General features: G+C 37.2%; 2 protein-coding genes across 4 annotated transcripts; one reads left to right on the forward strand and one right to left on the reverse strand.

Annotated features, from left to right (window-relative positions):
• Nucleotides 1-508: 508 nt before the first annotated feature.
• Nucleotides 509-4,438, reverse strand: LOC126620664 (mitochondrial inner membrane protease subunit 2-like). 3 transcript variants are annotated; one of them, XM_050288884.1, is made up of 6 exons: nt 4,229-4,438; nt 2,963-3,135; nt 1,923-2,106; nt 1,110-1,216; nt 895-1,010; nt 509-768 (listed from the first exon to the last, which is right to left on the reverse strand). In XM_050288884.1, the coding sequence occupies exons 1-5, from the start codon at nt 4,298-4,300 to the stop codon at nt 929-931; spliced, it is 618 nt and encodes a 205-aa protein (XP_050144841.1). In that variant the 5' UTR covers nt 4,301-4,438; the 3' UTR covers nt 509-768; nt 895-928. The 3 variants fall into 3 exon arrangements, with proteins under 3 accessions (XP_050144841.1, XP_050144840.1, XP_050144843.1); XM_050288883.1 differs by having other exon boundaries at nt 509-1,010; XM_050288886.1 differs by having other exon boundaries at nt 509-1,010; nt 2,963-3,069; nt 4,229-4,430.
• Nucleotides 4,439-14,092: 9,654 nt separating this feature from the next.
• Nucleotides 14,093-17,664, forward strand: LOC126620661 (TOM1-like protein 2). Its single transcript, XM_050288880.1, has 4 exons — nt 14,093-14,303; nt 14,713-15,254; nt 16,146-16,424; nt 16,908-17,664. The coding sequence occupies exons 2-4, from the start codon at nt 14,760-14,762 to the stop codon at nt 17,436-17,438; spliced, it is 1,305 nt and encodes a 434-aa protein (XP_050144837.1). The 5' UTR covers nt 14,093-14,303; nt 14,713-14,759; the 3' UTR covers nt 17,439-17,664.
• The last annotated feature ends 650 nt before the right edge of the window (nt 17,665-18,314 follow it).

Consider the following 18,314-nt stretch of genomic DNA (forward strand, 5'->3'; position numbering starts at 1 on the left):
CTTATTTGTAACCGTTAGATCAAATTTTAACAGTACGAATCCCGTGATTTGATGGATTAGGAAGAAGGTATACGGAGAGATCCCTTTCCCCTATATACCTATTTCCTACACAAAATATCAACTCAAGTTCAAACCTATATTTCTATTTCCTACACAAAATATCGTCTCCTAAGAACGATATCAACTACGTCCTGTACTGCTGCGCCCATATAACAGTTCAGTTTATTTCTTTTAAAGTTACAAAATCTTACCCCCGTTAGTTTAACCAAGTTAACTTTTTTTTTTTCCTAACACGGGTGCCAAATTCCATGTCATGTTAAGACATATACTGCGCCTATGCGAGGAAAAATATTGGCTCACTGAATGCCCCGCGAAAATAATGGCAATTTACTTGATAGTTTGACGAAGCGAAGCTCAATTTATGAGATGTTTAACCTAAACACCTCATATAACTACTACTACAACACGAGATTTTGGATTTGATGCATGCAAGTAGCACAGAGGAAACTAAGCATAAATGGATCTTGTTGAAACACAAGAAAGTATATTCCGCCGGAAGGATCAACAAACAGACATGCCAAGGATTTAAATATAGGTCTAAAAACTTGACAACGTCTAGGTTTTCTCTTCTCTCTGTTAGTTTTTCGGAGTACAGCGCTGTTCCAAACTCCGTCGAAAGACAAATACCGCTCTAAACTCAAATTCGTTACAGGCCGCTTCTGTATTTTTCAGCAAAAACTAGACGTGCCATTACTGAAGTAGGAGCACCTGAACAAGCACCATAAACTTACAACCATCTATCTTTATTTTTCTTCTTGTACTCGAAACAAGGGGAAGAACAGAGAAAGAAGAAAAATGATCCGATAAGCAATTGGGAGGAAAGTAGGTACAAACCAAGTTAGCAGTCATTGCTTTATGAGGACATACTTCAGGCTTTGTGGTTTTTTGCCATCTCATCGACATCCAATTCAACTTGTAGAACTGGTGCATCCTTTCTCATGCTAGAATGGCTGGACAAAGAATATAACAAACACAAATATTAATCACTGCAGAACTTCTCGTCGTATAAAACAAAGATGGGTTGAGCACATTTAGTTTGAGTAACTCGCCTGTTCTGCACGGGGCCATGATCCACAGCTGTTCGTAAACAATATATGACTCTGCCAACTATGCCTGTCATGGAAACTGGCCCAAACTTTCGACTGTCATTGGCTTCCTGCCAGAAATAAGAACGAATACTAATCCATCTATTCCCAAATATTCAAGTAATGCTATACAGAGAATGTCATAGTTCACCCTAATTGTGTACATGTGTCAAAGCTAGAATATGTCAAAATGGTGAGTTGTAAATTTAGTCAAAATTCTAAACACAAGGAAGGAGGAGAGAGAGAATCCTGAATATCATATATTTTAGGTGAGTTTCAATTCTTACATGATCATAGAATCAAGAGATTATGGAACTATAAATGAGCATGTGATGTATGTGTTGCATATTTATGAATCTTGATTCAAGTGAAACGTCTATCTTTAATTATTCAATTTGTCATCTATTTCCAATAGTTTCCCAAATTTTCGATTTATGCCTCCAGTTCCATGACTTTCTTAAAGATTCTCAAATGTCTGTACCCATTTCATGAAACAACTTCCTCAACTAACAAGCTGTTGCTCAAGTATAGTTCATAAAAGATTTACGCTTGATAGATGTTACAACCAAACCAATAGATGGCAATCAAAATTCCACACATATGTAATGATGATAATATACTCAGCTGCTGTGCTACAGCTATTTCCAAATAATAAAACATAAAAATAAGTGTGAATGGACTCATAAAGGAACAGTGCAAACTGTGAAGTAACCGAGCAAATATACTTGATACATTTGTCTGAACATAACTATAAAAATTCTGAATATGGCATTGTACCTTGGGCTTCAAATTTTCATTATCAGCCAGCACCCAGCATTCATCCTTGTCAAGGACAAAAGGCTCATCCTTTTCATCCGTAGACAACATTTCATACCCTTCAATTGCAGCCAATCTTCTGACAAGATAACTATCTGGTTTCTCCGGGTCCTTCAAGACCACTACATCCCCAACAAAGACACGCCTGTCAGATAAATATGAGGATGTCAATTGAGCTGTTAGGAACCATAAAAAAGGTCGTACCCAGTGCACAAGGCTCCCACTTTACGCAGGGTCTGGGAGAGGTGAATGTCGGCTAGCCTTACCCCCATTTATGGAGAGGTTGCTCCCAAGTCTCAAACCCGAGACCTACCGCTCATGGGCGAAGGCACTTGCCATAAATTAACATAAATCAATATGAAAAAGAAAATGAACATGTTTCACACAGAGGTATCAATCTCTGTAAAAAACAGGTAATGATCAAACCAGAAGGACTCAGCTCGGGACCATCTTTAGAAGAATGACAGGCAGAACACAACACGATTAAGCACCAGAAAGCTTATCACCAATCCATGTGAGAATTCAGAGCACAAGTTGAATAAAAGCTCACAATACATGGTAAGGGCCTGCTTTAACAATATAGAGACTCAATAAGAGCGACTAAGCCAAGAGCTTACACCAACTTCAACTTTTCATGTATCCATGGACAAACGGCACAGGCAACCAAAGTGGTCCACAAATCTATTTATGACCTTTCCTAAACTGCACCTAAATTGACAAAGTATAAATGTTGAAGAAAAACACCCTAATTGCTCATCATCACAAGAAGTAAACTAGAATTGATTTACTATCCCCAAGTTTCCGAAGGCATTTATGATATCTCAGTTCCTTCATGAAAACCCTACCACTAGCAGTCCCGCATAAAAAGCTGATCTACGGCCAACAACTTAACAAGGGTTTTATTGTTTTAGATGCACGATCTTAGATCATTACATAAAATGCTTAAACTGGTCCTAGAGTATCTTTGGAAGAAGAGAGGACATATTTAAAATGGTAATTACTTTGGATCTGCAGCTGGTATCTTCCGAACAAGAAGAGTTCCCCCTTGTGCCCCTATACTAGGGGCCATCTCCTCTCCTTTATTCCAATGCAAGTATGTCAGCCTTCCCTGAAATAGATTTTTAAAAAGAGCATCACCCATTTCTTTGTCCGTGATTTGACCTCTGTGATAGTTCTGCATTACATGAACACTTTTGACTTAAAAACGTAAAAGAACAATATAAAACAAAAGTCGTTTATAAAGCTTTCACTGACTTAAAGGTAACCCCTGTGAATGGAAAGTAAGAATCTATCTTTAAGATTGCAGAAGAACCAGAAGTAAATTAAGTGTTACTTGACCATCTAAACCATCTGCCAAGCTAACCCTTTGTGCTTATAAATACTAATAAAAACTTATGAAAGGATAACCCACATTACAGCTCACCCCAAGTTACATATGAAAAACTGAGGGAGATAACTGGTTCCCCAATTTCACAATTGAGTTTGAACATTCAAAAGACGCGCATCAAAGGCAAGGTAAGCACACAAATCATGTTTTAAATGTTCCTAGATTCTTAAGAATAGCTATAAAGCTTTTTTCTTTTGACAATGCAATATTCTAATAAAACTACTCTAATCTGCGGGAAAAGGGCGGGCACACTGCCTTGACCAACTAACCTAACACTAAATATCTATAAAGCTAACTTTACCGAAAGTAGTGAACATTACTGAATAATTCTCCATGGTCTCTCAATCTTTTCGAATGCCTTCGGAGAGGTCAAAAGTAACAGTTTTGAAGCTGAACTAAAAGTAGATACCAAACAAGATTTCAGTTTTCAGTTTTCAAAAAAGCAAAAACTTGAAACCAACACAAAAAAACTGTAAACGAAATGATTAACAAACAGGCCCTAAGGATTTCAAAAATGCACCTTCAACATACACACAACATTTCTCTGACACATGTAGCAGTATAAAACCTGAAATCATACACAATATCTATTCCTACAAAAACATCATTGAAATTGAGAACGCAAAACATTGAGAAAACCCACGAAAACCCTTATTCAGATCACCATTTTAACACAAAACTACCAAAACAATATCGTTCTCAAAAAACCCAATACAACCCATCCATTATTACCCAAAATCTAAAAACCCAAACATCAAAGCTCACTGCTTTAACTTTCCATGGCAGCAATATTACAATGGGCAATCTCAAAACCGGTCTAAAAACAAAACCCAGAAGGCGAAACATCGAAAATTGGATGAGAGAGAGGAGAGAGAAGGACCTTCAAGCTGAGAGTGGCAGAGTACTCGAGCTTGTGGGCTATGTACCGGCACCAGGTGGAGAGGGAAACCATCGCATAGAGAGACGACCGACCGCCAGCAGCTTCGAGTTGTTGCTGTACGCGTCGTCAAGCTTCCCCTCCCCCTTCCCTTTTTTCTCAAAACACTACGATAACAAACCAGCCCTTAAACCCCAAAAATAGTTTGATCTTGAAAATTTTGGTATCGTGGGCTCTTGCAAATCGCAATTTTTTTGGTGTTCAAAGCTAATCCACTCCAGTATGATGAGTTGGAAATCAGTGTGTGCAACGACATGCCGTTTCACTGGGAAATTTTGGAAAATAACCAATTTTAGAGGCACAAATTGAATTATAGTCAAACTTTCTAACTTCTTAGACCTCGTTTGGTATGCTGTATAAAGTACCAGATAGAACTAATAATATGGAGCCAAGTGTTTGGCGTCCATATGTATTAAATAGTCACCGGATTAATAGTTCGGCCCCACCTATTTTATACGGTGTACACCGCTTAGTTATACACTCTAAAACCACTGTATTATTTAGTCGGGTAAAAAACACTCTTGCTTATTTAGTGGGATAGAGTCCTCGAGCTTGTCGGGTAAAAAACACGTTAAAACCACCGTATTATTTAGTTGAGCCGCTATAATTGTTGCGATAGTCGGGCAGCAAACGCCCCAGCAGTAGCCCTTTCCTCATATTTTAGAGCAAGTCCACCCATGGTGGTTGCTCGGGGGACAAGCTCCAGGAAAGGGTTCGAGGGCCGGTTGGTAGGCCTCCAGCCTTGGAGAGCCCGAGTGAGGGTGGGAGCCCGAGGGCCAGGGGGTGGGGAATCGACAGGTCTGTGGCCCGAGGCCCGTGACGTCAGGCTTCGGTCCGGCCATTTTTTTTTATTTTTTTTGTGTCAGGCGCGTGCCCCTCACTCGCGAGTGGGGGCATGTTGCCCGATCGGATTTCAGGGCACAGGCCCACGCGAAGCAGAAAACCTAGTGACCGTTGGGAAGCCACGTGGCTTCCCACGGTCCGTTTGATCCCAACGGCTCTTTAATACGAGCCGTCCGATTTACAACAGTAACAAAAAAAAGATGATTTTATATCAACCGTTCGATCTGAGATCAACGGTTGATATTAATCTGCTTTATAAATTTTAAAAAAATAGTTTTAAAATTAAGAAAAGTTACCGTTGTGACACGTGGCACAATCTAGAGTGTTGGAATTCAAATTTTTTAAAATCCAACGGCAGAGATTAATTATTTGAATAAAAATTTAAAAAAAATTGTAAAAAATGGTTTTTACTTTTCTATAAATACCACTTCTTCTCTATCTACCTTACACCACAATTTCATATTTTCTCAACTACTTTCAATCAAATTCCTATCTTTCTCTCAAAGTTTCAATCCAATTTTTTTTCCACAAAATGACTACTGATGCAGGTACGAATTGGTCGTTTATTGAAGATGTTGCGTTGTGCACTAGCTGGGTTGAAGTTACTCATAATTCCCTTACGGGTAATGAGATGCAGCTGCGAGAAATGTGGAGTTTAATTCATACCAAATTTCTTGAGCAAATAGGTGGGAAAAGAACCAAAGAATCGATGTCCAGTCGTTGGAAAATACTTTGCCATTCCTTTAGTACGTGGAGAGATGCCTTGACACAAGCTAGTAGTAATGTTCGAAGTGGGGCAAATTATGCGGATGAGGTAAGAATATATTATAATTATTTGTTTGTATTATTATTTTGTTTCCTAATAATAGAATCTTTATTCATCAAATTGTTCACGTATAATGAAATTATAAAACACACCAAATAAAACTAAAAAACTCACCGAATGGAATTACATAAACACACCAAATAAAATTACATAAACATACCAAATAATAAAAAATTCACTACAAAAAACACACCAAATAAAATTACATAAACATACCAAATAATTCACACCAAATAAATTACATAAACATAGCAAAAAAAAAAAAAACTCACTACAAAAAACACACCAAATAAAATTAAATAAACACACCAAATACAAACAAACATACTAAATAAACTTAAGTATCTTCAGCTTGTTTCAATGCCCACTGGTGCTCTATCAAGTCAATTTGCCGATCATTGTGCATAGATGACCTTTGAAGTGTAGTATATCGTTGAATGACAGTTTCATTGTAACGTCCATCCTTTTCTAATGGCTCGTGTTGTACGGGTTCTTCGATGGCATCATGCGCACAATATATCTGTGTTCTTGAATTGTTCATCGTGTCTGGCTCTGGCTTATATTCATCAACCGCATCATAATCGAACTCATCTTCCACAATCATGTTGTGAAGAATGACGTGCGTCATAATGATGGATCGAAGTGACTCTACATCGAACATTATAGAAGCATCCCTGACGATCGCCCAACGAGCTTGAAGGATACCAAAACAACGGTCCACATCCTTCCTGCACCCCTCTTAACAGCTTGCAAAGTGTTTTTCCTTTGCACTTCGCGGACGTGGCAATGTTTTGACAAATTTTTCCCACCGTGGGTAAATGCCGTCAACTAGGTAGTATGGCCCGTCGTACCTACATCCGTTGACGATGTACGTGACTTTTGGTGCCCTTCCTTGCAGGACGTCGTTGAACACTAGGGATTGGGCAAGGACGTTGAGATCATTTTGAGCCCCCGGAACCTCGAAAAATGTGTGCCATATCCATGTATCAAAAGATGCCACTGCCTCCAAAATGATAGATTTTGCTCATTTTCTGTCCCCATATGCGCCTTGCCATGCACTTTGACAGTTTTTCCACGTCCAGTTCATACAATCGATGCTTCCTATTATCCCAAGAAAACCTCGCATCTCGCCCTTCTTCAGAAGCCTTTGCAGGTCCATGTGAGTAGGTGTTCGGAGGTACTCTGCGGTGTATAAAGATTCGACTGCTCCGCAAAACCTCATTAGGGCCTCAAGAATGGTTGATTTCCCCATCCTCGTTATCTCATCCACTTGGTCTGCAGATGCTCCATACACAAGCATCCGCAATGCAGTAGTGATTTTTTGCTAAGGCAGGAGACCCATAACACCACAAGCATTCTTCTTTTGCACAACGTAAGAATCATGGTTGCAAACATCAGTCATGATTCTGTTGAACAAATGTCGTTCCATTCTAAAACGGTGTCTGAAGTATGTATTAGGAAATGCACTGTTATGGACAAAGTAATCGTCTAACAGCTCTTCACCCCGTCGTTGCCTGCTTCTATCAAGGTTTCTTGAATGGTTGGGTCTGCATATCTGAGCAACAGTCTGGATGACTCGACGGGAATGTGAGGCTCTGGCCATTCTTGTTTCGTCATCTCTCCTTCTACGCTCTTCATCCTCTTCCATCTCATTTTCGGCTATCTGAAGGTTGAACATTCCTTCAGATTGGTTAAACAATTCTTCCTCTTGTTGATCGATTTCCCACATCATCCTTGATGAAGAAGAAGACATTGTAAGGATGGATGGTGAAGAAGAAGCAGAAACTATGAATAATGAGATAGAGATGTTGAGAAAATTGGTGTGAGATTTGTGAGGATGGATGGTGGATTATACGGATGATTCAGAAATGATTGGATTGTAGATAAGGCCACGTGGCATGTCGTCATTCGTTAAAAATCTGATCAAAATCTATCTGCAAAGATTCTGAAAAGATAATGACATGTGGCACGATCGTATTGGATAAAAATCTTATCGAAATCGATCTCCAATAATTATCTTTTCGGATAATGACATGTGGCGCAATTTTGAACGAGTTAAAATCTGATCGAAATCTTTAGACAAGATTCTCAAAAGATAACGACACGTGGCACGATGACATTGGATAAAAATCTTATTGAAATCCATCGCTAAATAATTGTTTTTTTTATAAAATGACACGTGACGCAACGAGAACGATTTAAAAAATCTTATTCGAAATTATAAATAATTTTATTTTGTATTATTTAAACAAACAAAAAAACTAATATTTTATTGCCTATTGCCAGGGGGGAGGGCTCCAAGGGTGGAGATGCAAATGGCAATTACTGTTCATTAAGGGCAGTAACTATTCATTAAAGGCAGCTACTGTTCAATAGGGTGGATTCAATAGTGGATTGTCAGGGGGAAGGCTCCATGGGTGGAATTGCTCTTATGGTACCATTTCGCCTAAGATTAGTAGGCAAAGTGAAAAGTTCTGTTTAATGCATGAGTTGTAATAATTTCTATGCACACAAGGGGGAAATTGAAAAGGATGAAATACATGTCCTTGGCATGTGGTGTATCAACTGAAAATATATAGAATAGTTTCTAGGGTAAATTACATAAAACTACTTCAACTATTGGGTCAATCACAATTTCATACCCTATCTTTAAAACATTTCAATGTCATACCTCATCTTACGAATTTGTTACAATTTCATACCTTCCGTCAGTTTGTCTGTTAATTCTTTCGTTAAATAGTGACGTGGCTTGAGACGAGACCCACTCTCTTTAAATTTTTTTATTAAATATTAAAAACTAAAAATATAAAATCATTTTATTTTATTTTATTTTTTGCATCGTGGACCCACCCCTTATCCCCCTCACCCTTTCTTCCCCGCTCCTATCTTCCCCCAACACAAAACTAGAACCACCCTAAACTCAGATCCCACCCACACCAACATCTCCCCCCCCCACCCTCCCCGACCACTCATCCCACTCCCCCACTATTCTCTTCTTTCCCTAGAAACAAATAAATTTTGAAACAAAAAAAATCCAGAATTTTTTTTGCAGGTGATCGATTTCGCCGATTCTCTCCCCATTCTTCTCTTCTCTTCTGGCTGATTCTGCCGTCACTCCCTCCCCCCCCCCCCCCCACGGCACATCAAATCCGCTCATTGCCTCCTTTCTCGAACCCAAACCAAAACCCAGAAAAACCCGATTGAACCCACTCTCATTCAACCCCATAACCCAAGCACAGCTGCATCCCGCCCCTTGAGCCAAAACCCACAAACCCTTGAGCAAAGCCCGAAGCTTTCTCCGAAACGGACGAAATCAAAATTTAGGGTTAGGGTTTGGGTGAAATTGGGGTTTTTGTTTGAAATTGGTTACAATGATTAATTTGGTGAGGGTGATGGGTGTGTAGGAGGATGGGGATGGGGATGAGCGCCATGGGGGGGAGGTGGACATGGAGGAAGAGAAGGCGGTGGTGGGTTCTAGTTTTGTCATTGAAGCAAGGTTGGGAGGACACGGGTGGATGGGAAAGAAAGGGTGAAGGAGATAAGAGGTGGGTCCCCATGTAAAAAAATATTAAATGATTTTATCTTTTCAGTTTTTAATATTTAATTAATTTTTTAATAAAAAGTGGATCCCGTCTCAAGCCACGTCACTATTTAATAGAGGAATTGATAGACAAATTGATGGAAGATATGAAATTGTAAGAAATTCGTAAGATGAGGTATGCCATTGAAATGGTTTAAAGATGTGGTATGAAACTATGACTGACCCACTAGTTGAGGTAGTTTTATATAATTTACCCTAATTTCTAAGTAATCAATCAAAGTAAAATTGTAAGTATCGTTATTGAGTGACATTACTGATTGGTTCCTCATTGTTGAGGATAAATTATCCCAGCTTGGAAAAAATGAAAATAATAACAATCTTGGGAGATCCTGACTTGTAAGCATCTATGTAATTTTGTATGTCAAAACTGGTTTGAGATCAATCACGTTGGCATCCAGAAAATCATGCACCAACACCTAATTCGTAATCGGAACAAGTTAAGCAAGGAACCCTCTCTGCAATCAAGAATTGAAGGAAAGTAAATAAGACCAATCCGGTGGAAGCAATAACCCGCATATTAAAGACATGCTACTAATTTTAATAGAAAGTTTTAACAAAACATCTCCGGTACTGTTCACTTTTAACGAAAAATCACATTTATACATTTCATTGGTACTATTCATTGTACCTTTAAAAAGGGTTTTTCATTAAAAATGAAGTTTTTTTGGACTTTTCGTTAGTTTTCCTATTTTAATAATCATGAGCAGAGTTATTGTTATTATCTGTTGCATTATATTAACTCACTCTGTCTTCTCTTATGCTCGAGTTTGTGAAAGGAGAAGGGAAGAGAAGAGGATTAGTATTACTATGGGTAATTAAGACTTTTTATATGAATTTTTGGTTTGATTTATAAGAAGTTATAAAGTTTGGCTACAATTCAATCCTTGCCTCTAAAATTGGCTATTTTTCAGAATTTCTCAATACTTCATATGCTAACCTTAGGATATTGCCATAAATAGCTTGTGAAAAAAAAATATAATCTAAACTACCTATTAATAAAACTCTAGTTGTCAACCAAAACTTCATTTTAACCCCCTCATCAAAACTGAACTCAAATAAAAAATATGAACAATTTAGTAATTACATGAACATAAATTTTACTGTTTTTAACAAAAACCTTGCAACTACTGTTTTTTACAACAACCTCATAACATATTTTTTAATATTGTTAATTTTTTAGAATTTAAAAACTAATCCCATTTCATAATAAAAAAAACAAAATGAAATGAAATGAAATTGCTTAGAAAGTGTGCGTGGGCACCTACTAGTCTCCATATATAAAGTAAAGAAATAGATGTTAATAATAAATTGCTACAAGTGTGAGCGTGTATAAAGGGCTAGTAAAGTTGAATATCAAAGTGCGCAACGAATAAGACTAACAAAATAATAAGAATATTATTAAAAGAAACAATAATGCCAAAACGGCTACAAAACTACATTGTGACTCACTTATTTCAAACTAAATTACAAGCAATATTTATAGAGAACTAAACCTAATAAATCCTAACTCGGATGAGTTAGGCCCAAATCCTAAACTAACAAGCAAACCCAAATACTAAAATAAACCTAAATACTAATACTTTCCAACACCCCTGTCAAACTCATGGCGGTACACAACATGAGTTTGCCAACAAGCAGATGTGGATGCAAGCCTCCAAATTCCGATGCCGATACCAATGCCGATGCCGATGCCTATGCCGATGCTGATGCTGATGCTAATACCAATACCAATATCGATGCCGATGCCAATGCAAGATTTGCATACAAACCTAAGCAAACAAACAAAAAAACACATATTTTTTCTTTGCCTGTGGGGGCCTCAAAGGCTCCAAACAATTTTTTTCTCTTCTTTTTCCTTCTTTTCTCTCTCTTCTTCTGGGTGAAGAGGTGCAACATTGCACCTTCTTCCTTCTTTTTCCTTTCCGTGGTTCTTTTTTTTTTCTCTTCTTTTCTCATTTGTCCCCTTTTTTATTTGCTGGGGGATCTTCTCCTCTGCTCTGCAAGCAAAACCTTTTTTTTTCTCTTTCATTTTTCTTTTCCTTGCAAACAATCAATACCAACTAACAAATCTAAAATGAACAAACAACAATGAAAACAAGCAAACAGATACCAACCTGAAGCAGATTAAATCTCGAAGGATCAAACTTGCTCTGATACCAAGTTGAATATCAGAGTGCGCAACGAACAAGACTAACAAAATAATAAGAATATTATTAAAAGAAACGAGAATGCCGAAACAGCTACAAAACCCTAAAAGATTACATTGTGACTCACTTATTTCAAACTAAATTACAAGCAACATTTATAGAGAACTAAACATAAGAAGCCCTAACTCGGATGGGTTAGGCCCAAATTCTAAACTAACAAGCAAAACCCAAATACTAAAATAAACTTAAATACTAATAATTTCCAACAAGTAATACATTAAATTAGCAAGGGCATGTATATACCTACATTCGTCCGCTCGTCATACACACTTTTCTCACAAACTGGCATCATTTTTCTTCATTCCACTCAAATTCGCTGAGAGCTAGCATCTCAGTTAAGGCAAAATATTTTACCTTCATGGCATGTTTACGTAAGGGTAATCGGAATAAAGAAAGGGAATTGAATTCCGATTACGGAGTATTCCAGTGTTTACTAAATATTAAGGAATCAAAAAAGTGGTGGAGCCCACACGAAACAAGGAATCCAATTCCTGAAATTGGAGGAACCGGATTTCCTAGTTTTGTGAGGTATTTGAATTCCCTAAGGGCAAGGGAATCAGGAATGCATCTTTTATTCCAATTATGCCCTCACTTGTTTCTTATTATCCCAACATTGCCCTTCATTTGACACTCATTATGTCATTTTTAATAAATAAATAAAACCTATTTATATTTTTTTATATAGATAATTTTATTATATAAATTTAATTAAGAATTTAATTTAATTAATTAGTATGAAAATAATTTATTTATGTAAGGGCAATTTAGTCATCAACTTAGTTTTCATTCCGATTGAAGTGAATTAGTAAACAACTTATATAGACTCAATATCATTTTTGCCATCTTTTAATAAATAAATAAAACCTATTTATACATGCTTATATAGATGAATTTTATTATATAAATTTAATTAAGAATTTAATTAAATTAATTAGTATGAAAATAATTTATTTATGTAAGGGCAATATAGTAATCAACCTAGTTTTCATTCCGATTGAAATGAATTAGTAAACAACTTATATGGACTCAACATCATTCTTACTCCGATTCCTGACAGTTTTAGTAAACAACTTCAATAGGAATCTGATTCTGATTCCACCTCATTTCAATTCCTCCTCAATCAAATTCCCCCTCAATCCAATTCCTCTCAATTTGATTACGGATTAGTAAACGCGCCATCAATGTCTTGATTTGTGATTCAATATGTGGATCGTGGATACGCATTTAATCCACACCCTGGAAGTTTAGCTTCCATCATAGCATCTATTTTTCCCAATAACCATTTTCGAACTAGTGTCAGCTCGTCAAGTCATGTCATTATCCAATTCTAGCAATGACCCATCCTTACTAGTTGTCCAATAATATTTTTGTTCTCACCTTCCTCGTTTTGTATGTTAGAAATCGTAGGCATTTCATTCCAAACATTATTACATAAAACAGTGGTGACTTTCTTAACTTGAAACAAAAGAAACAATCCAAATGTTATTACAAAAATTACAATTAAAAAGGACAACTAATGTCTTCATCAACTTAAAACAAAAGGGCACATCTCAATCACTGGCTTAATGAGCAAGGTTATCCCTCCATGCAATGCACTAGTCTGAGAACTCAACAACCGTAATGTACTCATACACATGAACTCCCATCTTCAAATTGCTCGTCCGCATTAGCTTCCGTAGGATTTTTTTTCCACATTACTTTGACATGTATTTAAAGTATGTGCGGAGCTCTTTTTTTACCTCCATCAAAGTTTTGATTTTCTTCGGACAAGTTTTTTTTACCGAGGTTCACATCAATTTTGTTTATAATCTAGTTTGATGTCGTATTTCTTGGAAAATCTTAAACTGTGCAATTTATAGGATAGATTTTGGTAAGTTTGTTTTTGTTTGTTTTTGTTTTAGGCCCGTGGTGATCATAGGCAACATATTTTAGAATGTGAGGATAAAGTCTCACATGGACGAACAATCAAATTAAGCTTTCATTAATATTACCATCTGCCTTTAACCCCAAACATTTCCATCTAGAGTACAAATCCTCTTTGGATCTAAAAAAACGAAGCTCAAAGATTAAATGATACGGACTGTTAAAATTTAATCCAACAATTACATTTATTATAACTTTTAGAAAAACTTTCTGTTTGTGACCGTTGAATTAAATTTTAATGATCCGGATTATTTGATCTTTGAATTCTGTTTTTTTAGATTCGGAGAGGACACGTGGTCTTCCATCTGCCTTTAACCCCAAACATCAAAAGCGACGTGGCAACAGAATCCACCAAAAGCCCACGAGGCAAAATCCTTGTGTCCATTATTTTATTTCCGCCACGCATTATCTTTGTTTGTTTCCAGTCGTGACCGTCCCCATCTCTCTCTCTCTCTCTCTCTCCCCCCCGCACCCCTCGCTTTCTCTCTCTAAAGTTCAGAGCTTTAAGGCCAATTCCAACTCAAAAGCCTCCGATTCTCTCTCCAAAAGCTCGAGGATTCCAAGCAGAGCCTGCAAATTCCTCAGTTGCAATCTCCGCAGACCCGAAAGTCACAGCAGGTTCGTTTGATTTTTCAGCTGTTCGCAAATTTCAATTGATCTGTTTTAGTTTCAGATGGAGAAGTAAAAAAACTAAATTTTTATGTTTGCCTTCGTGTTTTTCTGGATTGATAAGAGAATCTGAGCAAAACCGAAATTTTAATTTGATTTATATTTAATTTTGAGCTGCAATTTATTGAATATTACTGTTAAATTGTTTAAACTTGAGACTAAGAACAGTGAAATGTTTCCAGGAATCAATCAGAGATTCAGAGCCACCCAATAAATCACATATTTTTTAGACTTTGATTTTGATTTAAATTTGTATTTTCTATGTAGCTACAATTTATTCCATTTTTACTGTAAAATAGCTTAAATTTGAGTTCTGTGACTATGAACACTGTAATTTATTTACTTTTATTGGAATCAGGGTTGTGCATTTGTGATTTATCCAAAAGTGAAGAGACTGGTAAAATAATGGACAAGTTGAATCTATCTCAGTTGGGGGAGAGGTTAAAGATAGGTGGAGCTCAAATGGGTCGAATGGTAAGTGGGAAAATGAAGGAAATGAAGGAGATTCTGCAAGCACCGACCCCGGAATCAAAGATGATCGACGAGGCCACTCTGGAGACCATGGAGGAGCCGAATTGGGGTATGAATTTGAGGATATGTGCAATGATCAATAGTGAAGAGTTTAGTGGGTCCGAAGTTGTTAAAGCCATAAAGAAGAAGATTACGGGTAAGAGTGTGGTGAGCCAGAGGCTGAGTCTTGACTTGTTGGAGGCTTGTACTATGAACTGCGAAAAGGTGTTTTCGGAGGTTGCATCGGAGAAGGTGTTGGAGGAGATGCTTAGGATGATTGATAATCCGCAAACGGATCATGAAAATAGACGAAGGGCTATGCAATTGATTAGGGCTTGGGGAGAGTCTGAGGATCTTGCATATCTGCCTGTATTTCATCAAACTTACGTGGTGAGCCCTCTTTATTTTGGATATCAAGCATTTTATCATGTATTTTTATCCTTTCAATTGCATTTTTGAATTTTAAGTTGTTTCCCGGCATCAGTTAAGTACATGTCTATCGGAGTAGTTTTGTTTCTTCTTAGTTCTTAGTGTTCGTCGAGTTTTTAATCTTTCTAACTGTTATTACTGAAAAAAAATATTCTTTATTATATGACAGTTCCTCACATGAAACCCCTACCATTTGCAGTCCCTCATAAAAAGCTGATCTACGGCCAGCAACTTAACAACAGTTTTCTTGTTTTAGATGCACAATCTTAGATCATTACATAAAATGGTTAAACTGGTCCTGGTAGTGTCTTTGGAAGAATGATAATTATATTCAATCACAGAAATTATAGAAAAAGGAAATCAAACTCGCAAAAAGCAGAGTGAACATATTTAAAATGGCATTTATGTTGGATCAGCAGCTGGTATCTTCCGAACAAGAAGAATTCCCCCTTGAGTATCTATACTAGGAGCCATGCAAGTATGTGAGCCTTCCCTGACATAGATTTTTAAAAAGATCATCACCCATTTCTTTGTCCGTGATTTGACCTCTGTGATAGTTCTGCATTACATGAAAACTTTTGACATAAAAACGTAAATGAACAATATAAAACAAATAGTCTTTATTAGGCTTTAGTTGGCTCGAGTATTACCTACAATTACGGTTTTTACGCCAGCAAATGTCCCGTAGTCAAGTTACAATTTTGTCAGTGGTGTCAACTACCTGCCATTCAGTTTGTTATTTTGGTCTGTCTGGACATGTTCACTGGGTTATATTTTTTTTTTCCCGTAACAGTCCTAGTTTTGCAGTTATTAAGAGGCTGATGTCCAGCTTTTTTTCTGGGTGTTATGCAGAGCTTGAGAGAGAGAAGCACCGATCCTTTAGCACAAGAAGGGGCTTCGCCCTCGTTGCAGTCTACCTTGGAGTCATATGTTCATGACCCGCTGTCTCCCCCTGAAAGATACCCTGTACCTGACACAGGATTGCATGGAGGAGCAAATCATAGTGATTTCCCCTTTAACTATCAAAATGTAGCAGTTGAAGACAAAAAAGAACTTCTTGTTGTTGCTCGCAATAGCCTTGAACTTCTGTCAAGTATTTTGAATACTGAAACAGATCCGAAAACTTTGAAGGTATTTCTGATTTCTTAGTGGAAAGCAATACTATACCTTCGTATCATAATTTTTTCAAAACTCTTCATGTTGATCATATTCCTTTTGTCATAATTGTTTATTCTGACATCAAGTTCTGCCCCAAGTTACAAGTACAATATGGATGAACTACTAAACTCTCGTTAATATAAAAGGTAGAAATGTTGATCTCGTACATTGGAACCCGTGGTATGGACTCGAATCTGTGCCATGCATTATGACGGGGTGCGAGCGTGCAAGTATGGGGGCACTAGAATGTTTGCAATTGAAAATGGCCGTTCGTGTATCTCCTTTCTGTATCATTTATATGGATGAACATTAATACTTATTTAGATACATGAAAATGATTCTTCTAGGACATATTTGCCTTTTTGCTTTAATTGAATGTTGTTTCACTCTTTACATTATTCGAAGATCAGCTTGTGGGCAGAAAGACATGAAAGCTGATGGAATACTTGATTGCAGGAAGAACTAACCTTAAACATGCTGGACAAGTGCAAGGAGTCTCAGCCCGTTATTAAAAGGATCATAGAAACCACTACCGATGATGAAGGGATGCTCTTTGAGGCCCTATTCCTTCACGAAGAACTCCAACAGATCATTTCCAAGTACGAAGAATTGGAAGCTTCTCAAAAGTCTGGAATCCAACAGCCTGAAAATCCTGCAATCACCTGGGACGAGGGGATGGAATCTGGTCTAAACCCTGGAGAACTGCCTGGAAACTCCAACACCACTGAGCGCGAGGATTTGGAAGACACCCAAAAACATGATGGAAAACTGCCCGAAAATTCCAGTGCTAATGAAGGCAGCTCGTCTGCTCAGGTAGGAAACCGTAGCGAAACCAAAATAGTTGATTCTTCGCAGCAAGGCACCAAATCCAGCAGTGCTTCTGAAGGCAGCTCATCCGCTGAGGTAGGAGGAAAACATAGCGAAACCAAAATAGTTGATTCTCCGCACAAAGACCCCAGGTCCAGCAGCGAGAAATTAGGCGAATGAAGGAATCAAGCTCGATACATTTAGCTGTATCCATGCTTCGTTGTGATGGCTGCGCCGCCGCGCTGCATCCACGCAGATGACGTTTTATTTGCAAGACCAATCCTCGGTTATGAGGTTTTTCCATTTTCTTTCCTTTCATAGTAAGTAATCGTTTCTGTAAACGTTGTAATATTTATTGCTCCTGTGACCAGTTCATTATATTCATCCATGCAAAGTTTTTTTTCCCTGTCGTTTCTTAATTGATGAATAGCTCGTTTGCCAAGTGAAGAGTACCGAGAGCTTTTCGTTGAAGTTCTTTTATTTTTATTAGATTAAAAAGGAGTACGAAATTAAATCTCAATTGATGAATAATCGAATTCAAGTATCAACTATTTTTTTATATATCCATCACCATCAAATATTGATGACATATTATAATATCAACAGTATATTGAAAACGGATCATTTCAAGTGTCGTTATTGGCATTCTAAACTTGTTTTGTCCACTTTTAATAAGTGTAGTTTCTTTCAAAATATAATAAATTTGAAATGTACAATAAAATTTTTTGAGTGTCAATAATAACATCATTTTAGAAATTGAGAATTATAAATTTATCTTTCCGATGAAGTGTTTTTATTTTAAATATTTGATTCAAAGAAACGGCAATCAATCAACCTATATTCTATTATTCTTACAACTTTAAACTCAAATATGCCTCGTTTCATACCAATGACGTTATATCACAAGAGATGTGGATTCAGTTAAACCACCTGATAAAGAAAAATATCATTAGGTTGTAGGTGCGAAGAGTTGAAGATTTAGCTAAATTATGGAAGAAAACCAGAAAACCAGAAAGGGACCAAAATCCAAATAATCTTGTATTCGCATTACAAAAT

The sequence above is a fragment of the Malus sylvestris genome, chromosome 5 (assembly GCF_916048215.2).
Source record: "Malus sylvestris chromosome 5, drMalSylv7.2, whole genome shotgun sequence".
Classification (NCBI taxonomy): Eukaryota; Viridiplantae; Streptophyta; class Magnoliopsida; order Rosales; family Rosaceae; genus Malus; species Malus sylvestris.

Excerpts from the sequence above, each read along its gene's own strand:
- LOC126620664 (XM_050288884.1), bottom strand. The coding sequence starts at position 4,300 with ATGGTTTCCCTCTCCACCTGGTGCCGGTACATAGCCCACAAGCTCGAG. Across the intron at positions 2,107-2,962 it reads ATACCAGCTGCAGATCCAAA|GCGTGTCTTTGTTGGGGATG; the intron begins GTAATTACCATT and ends TTTATCTGACAG. Across the intron at positions 1,217-1,922 it reads ATGAAAATTTGAAGCCCAAG|GAAGCCAATGACAGTCGAAA; the intron begins GTACAATGCCAT and ends TATTTCTGGCAG.
- LOC126620661 (XM_050288880.1), top strand. The coding sequence starts at position 14,760 with ATGGACAAGTTGAATCTATCTCAGTTGGGGGAGAGGTTAAAGATAGGT. Across the intron at positions 15,255-16,145 it reads TATTTCATCAAACTTACGTG|AGCTTGAGAGAGAGAAGCAC; the intron begins GTGAGCCCTCTT and ends GGTGTTATGCAG. Across the intron at positions 16,425-16,907 it reads CAGATCCGAAAACTTTGAAG|GAAGAACTAACCTTAAACAT; the intron begins GTATTTCTGATT and ends ACTTGATTGCAG.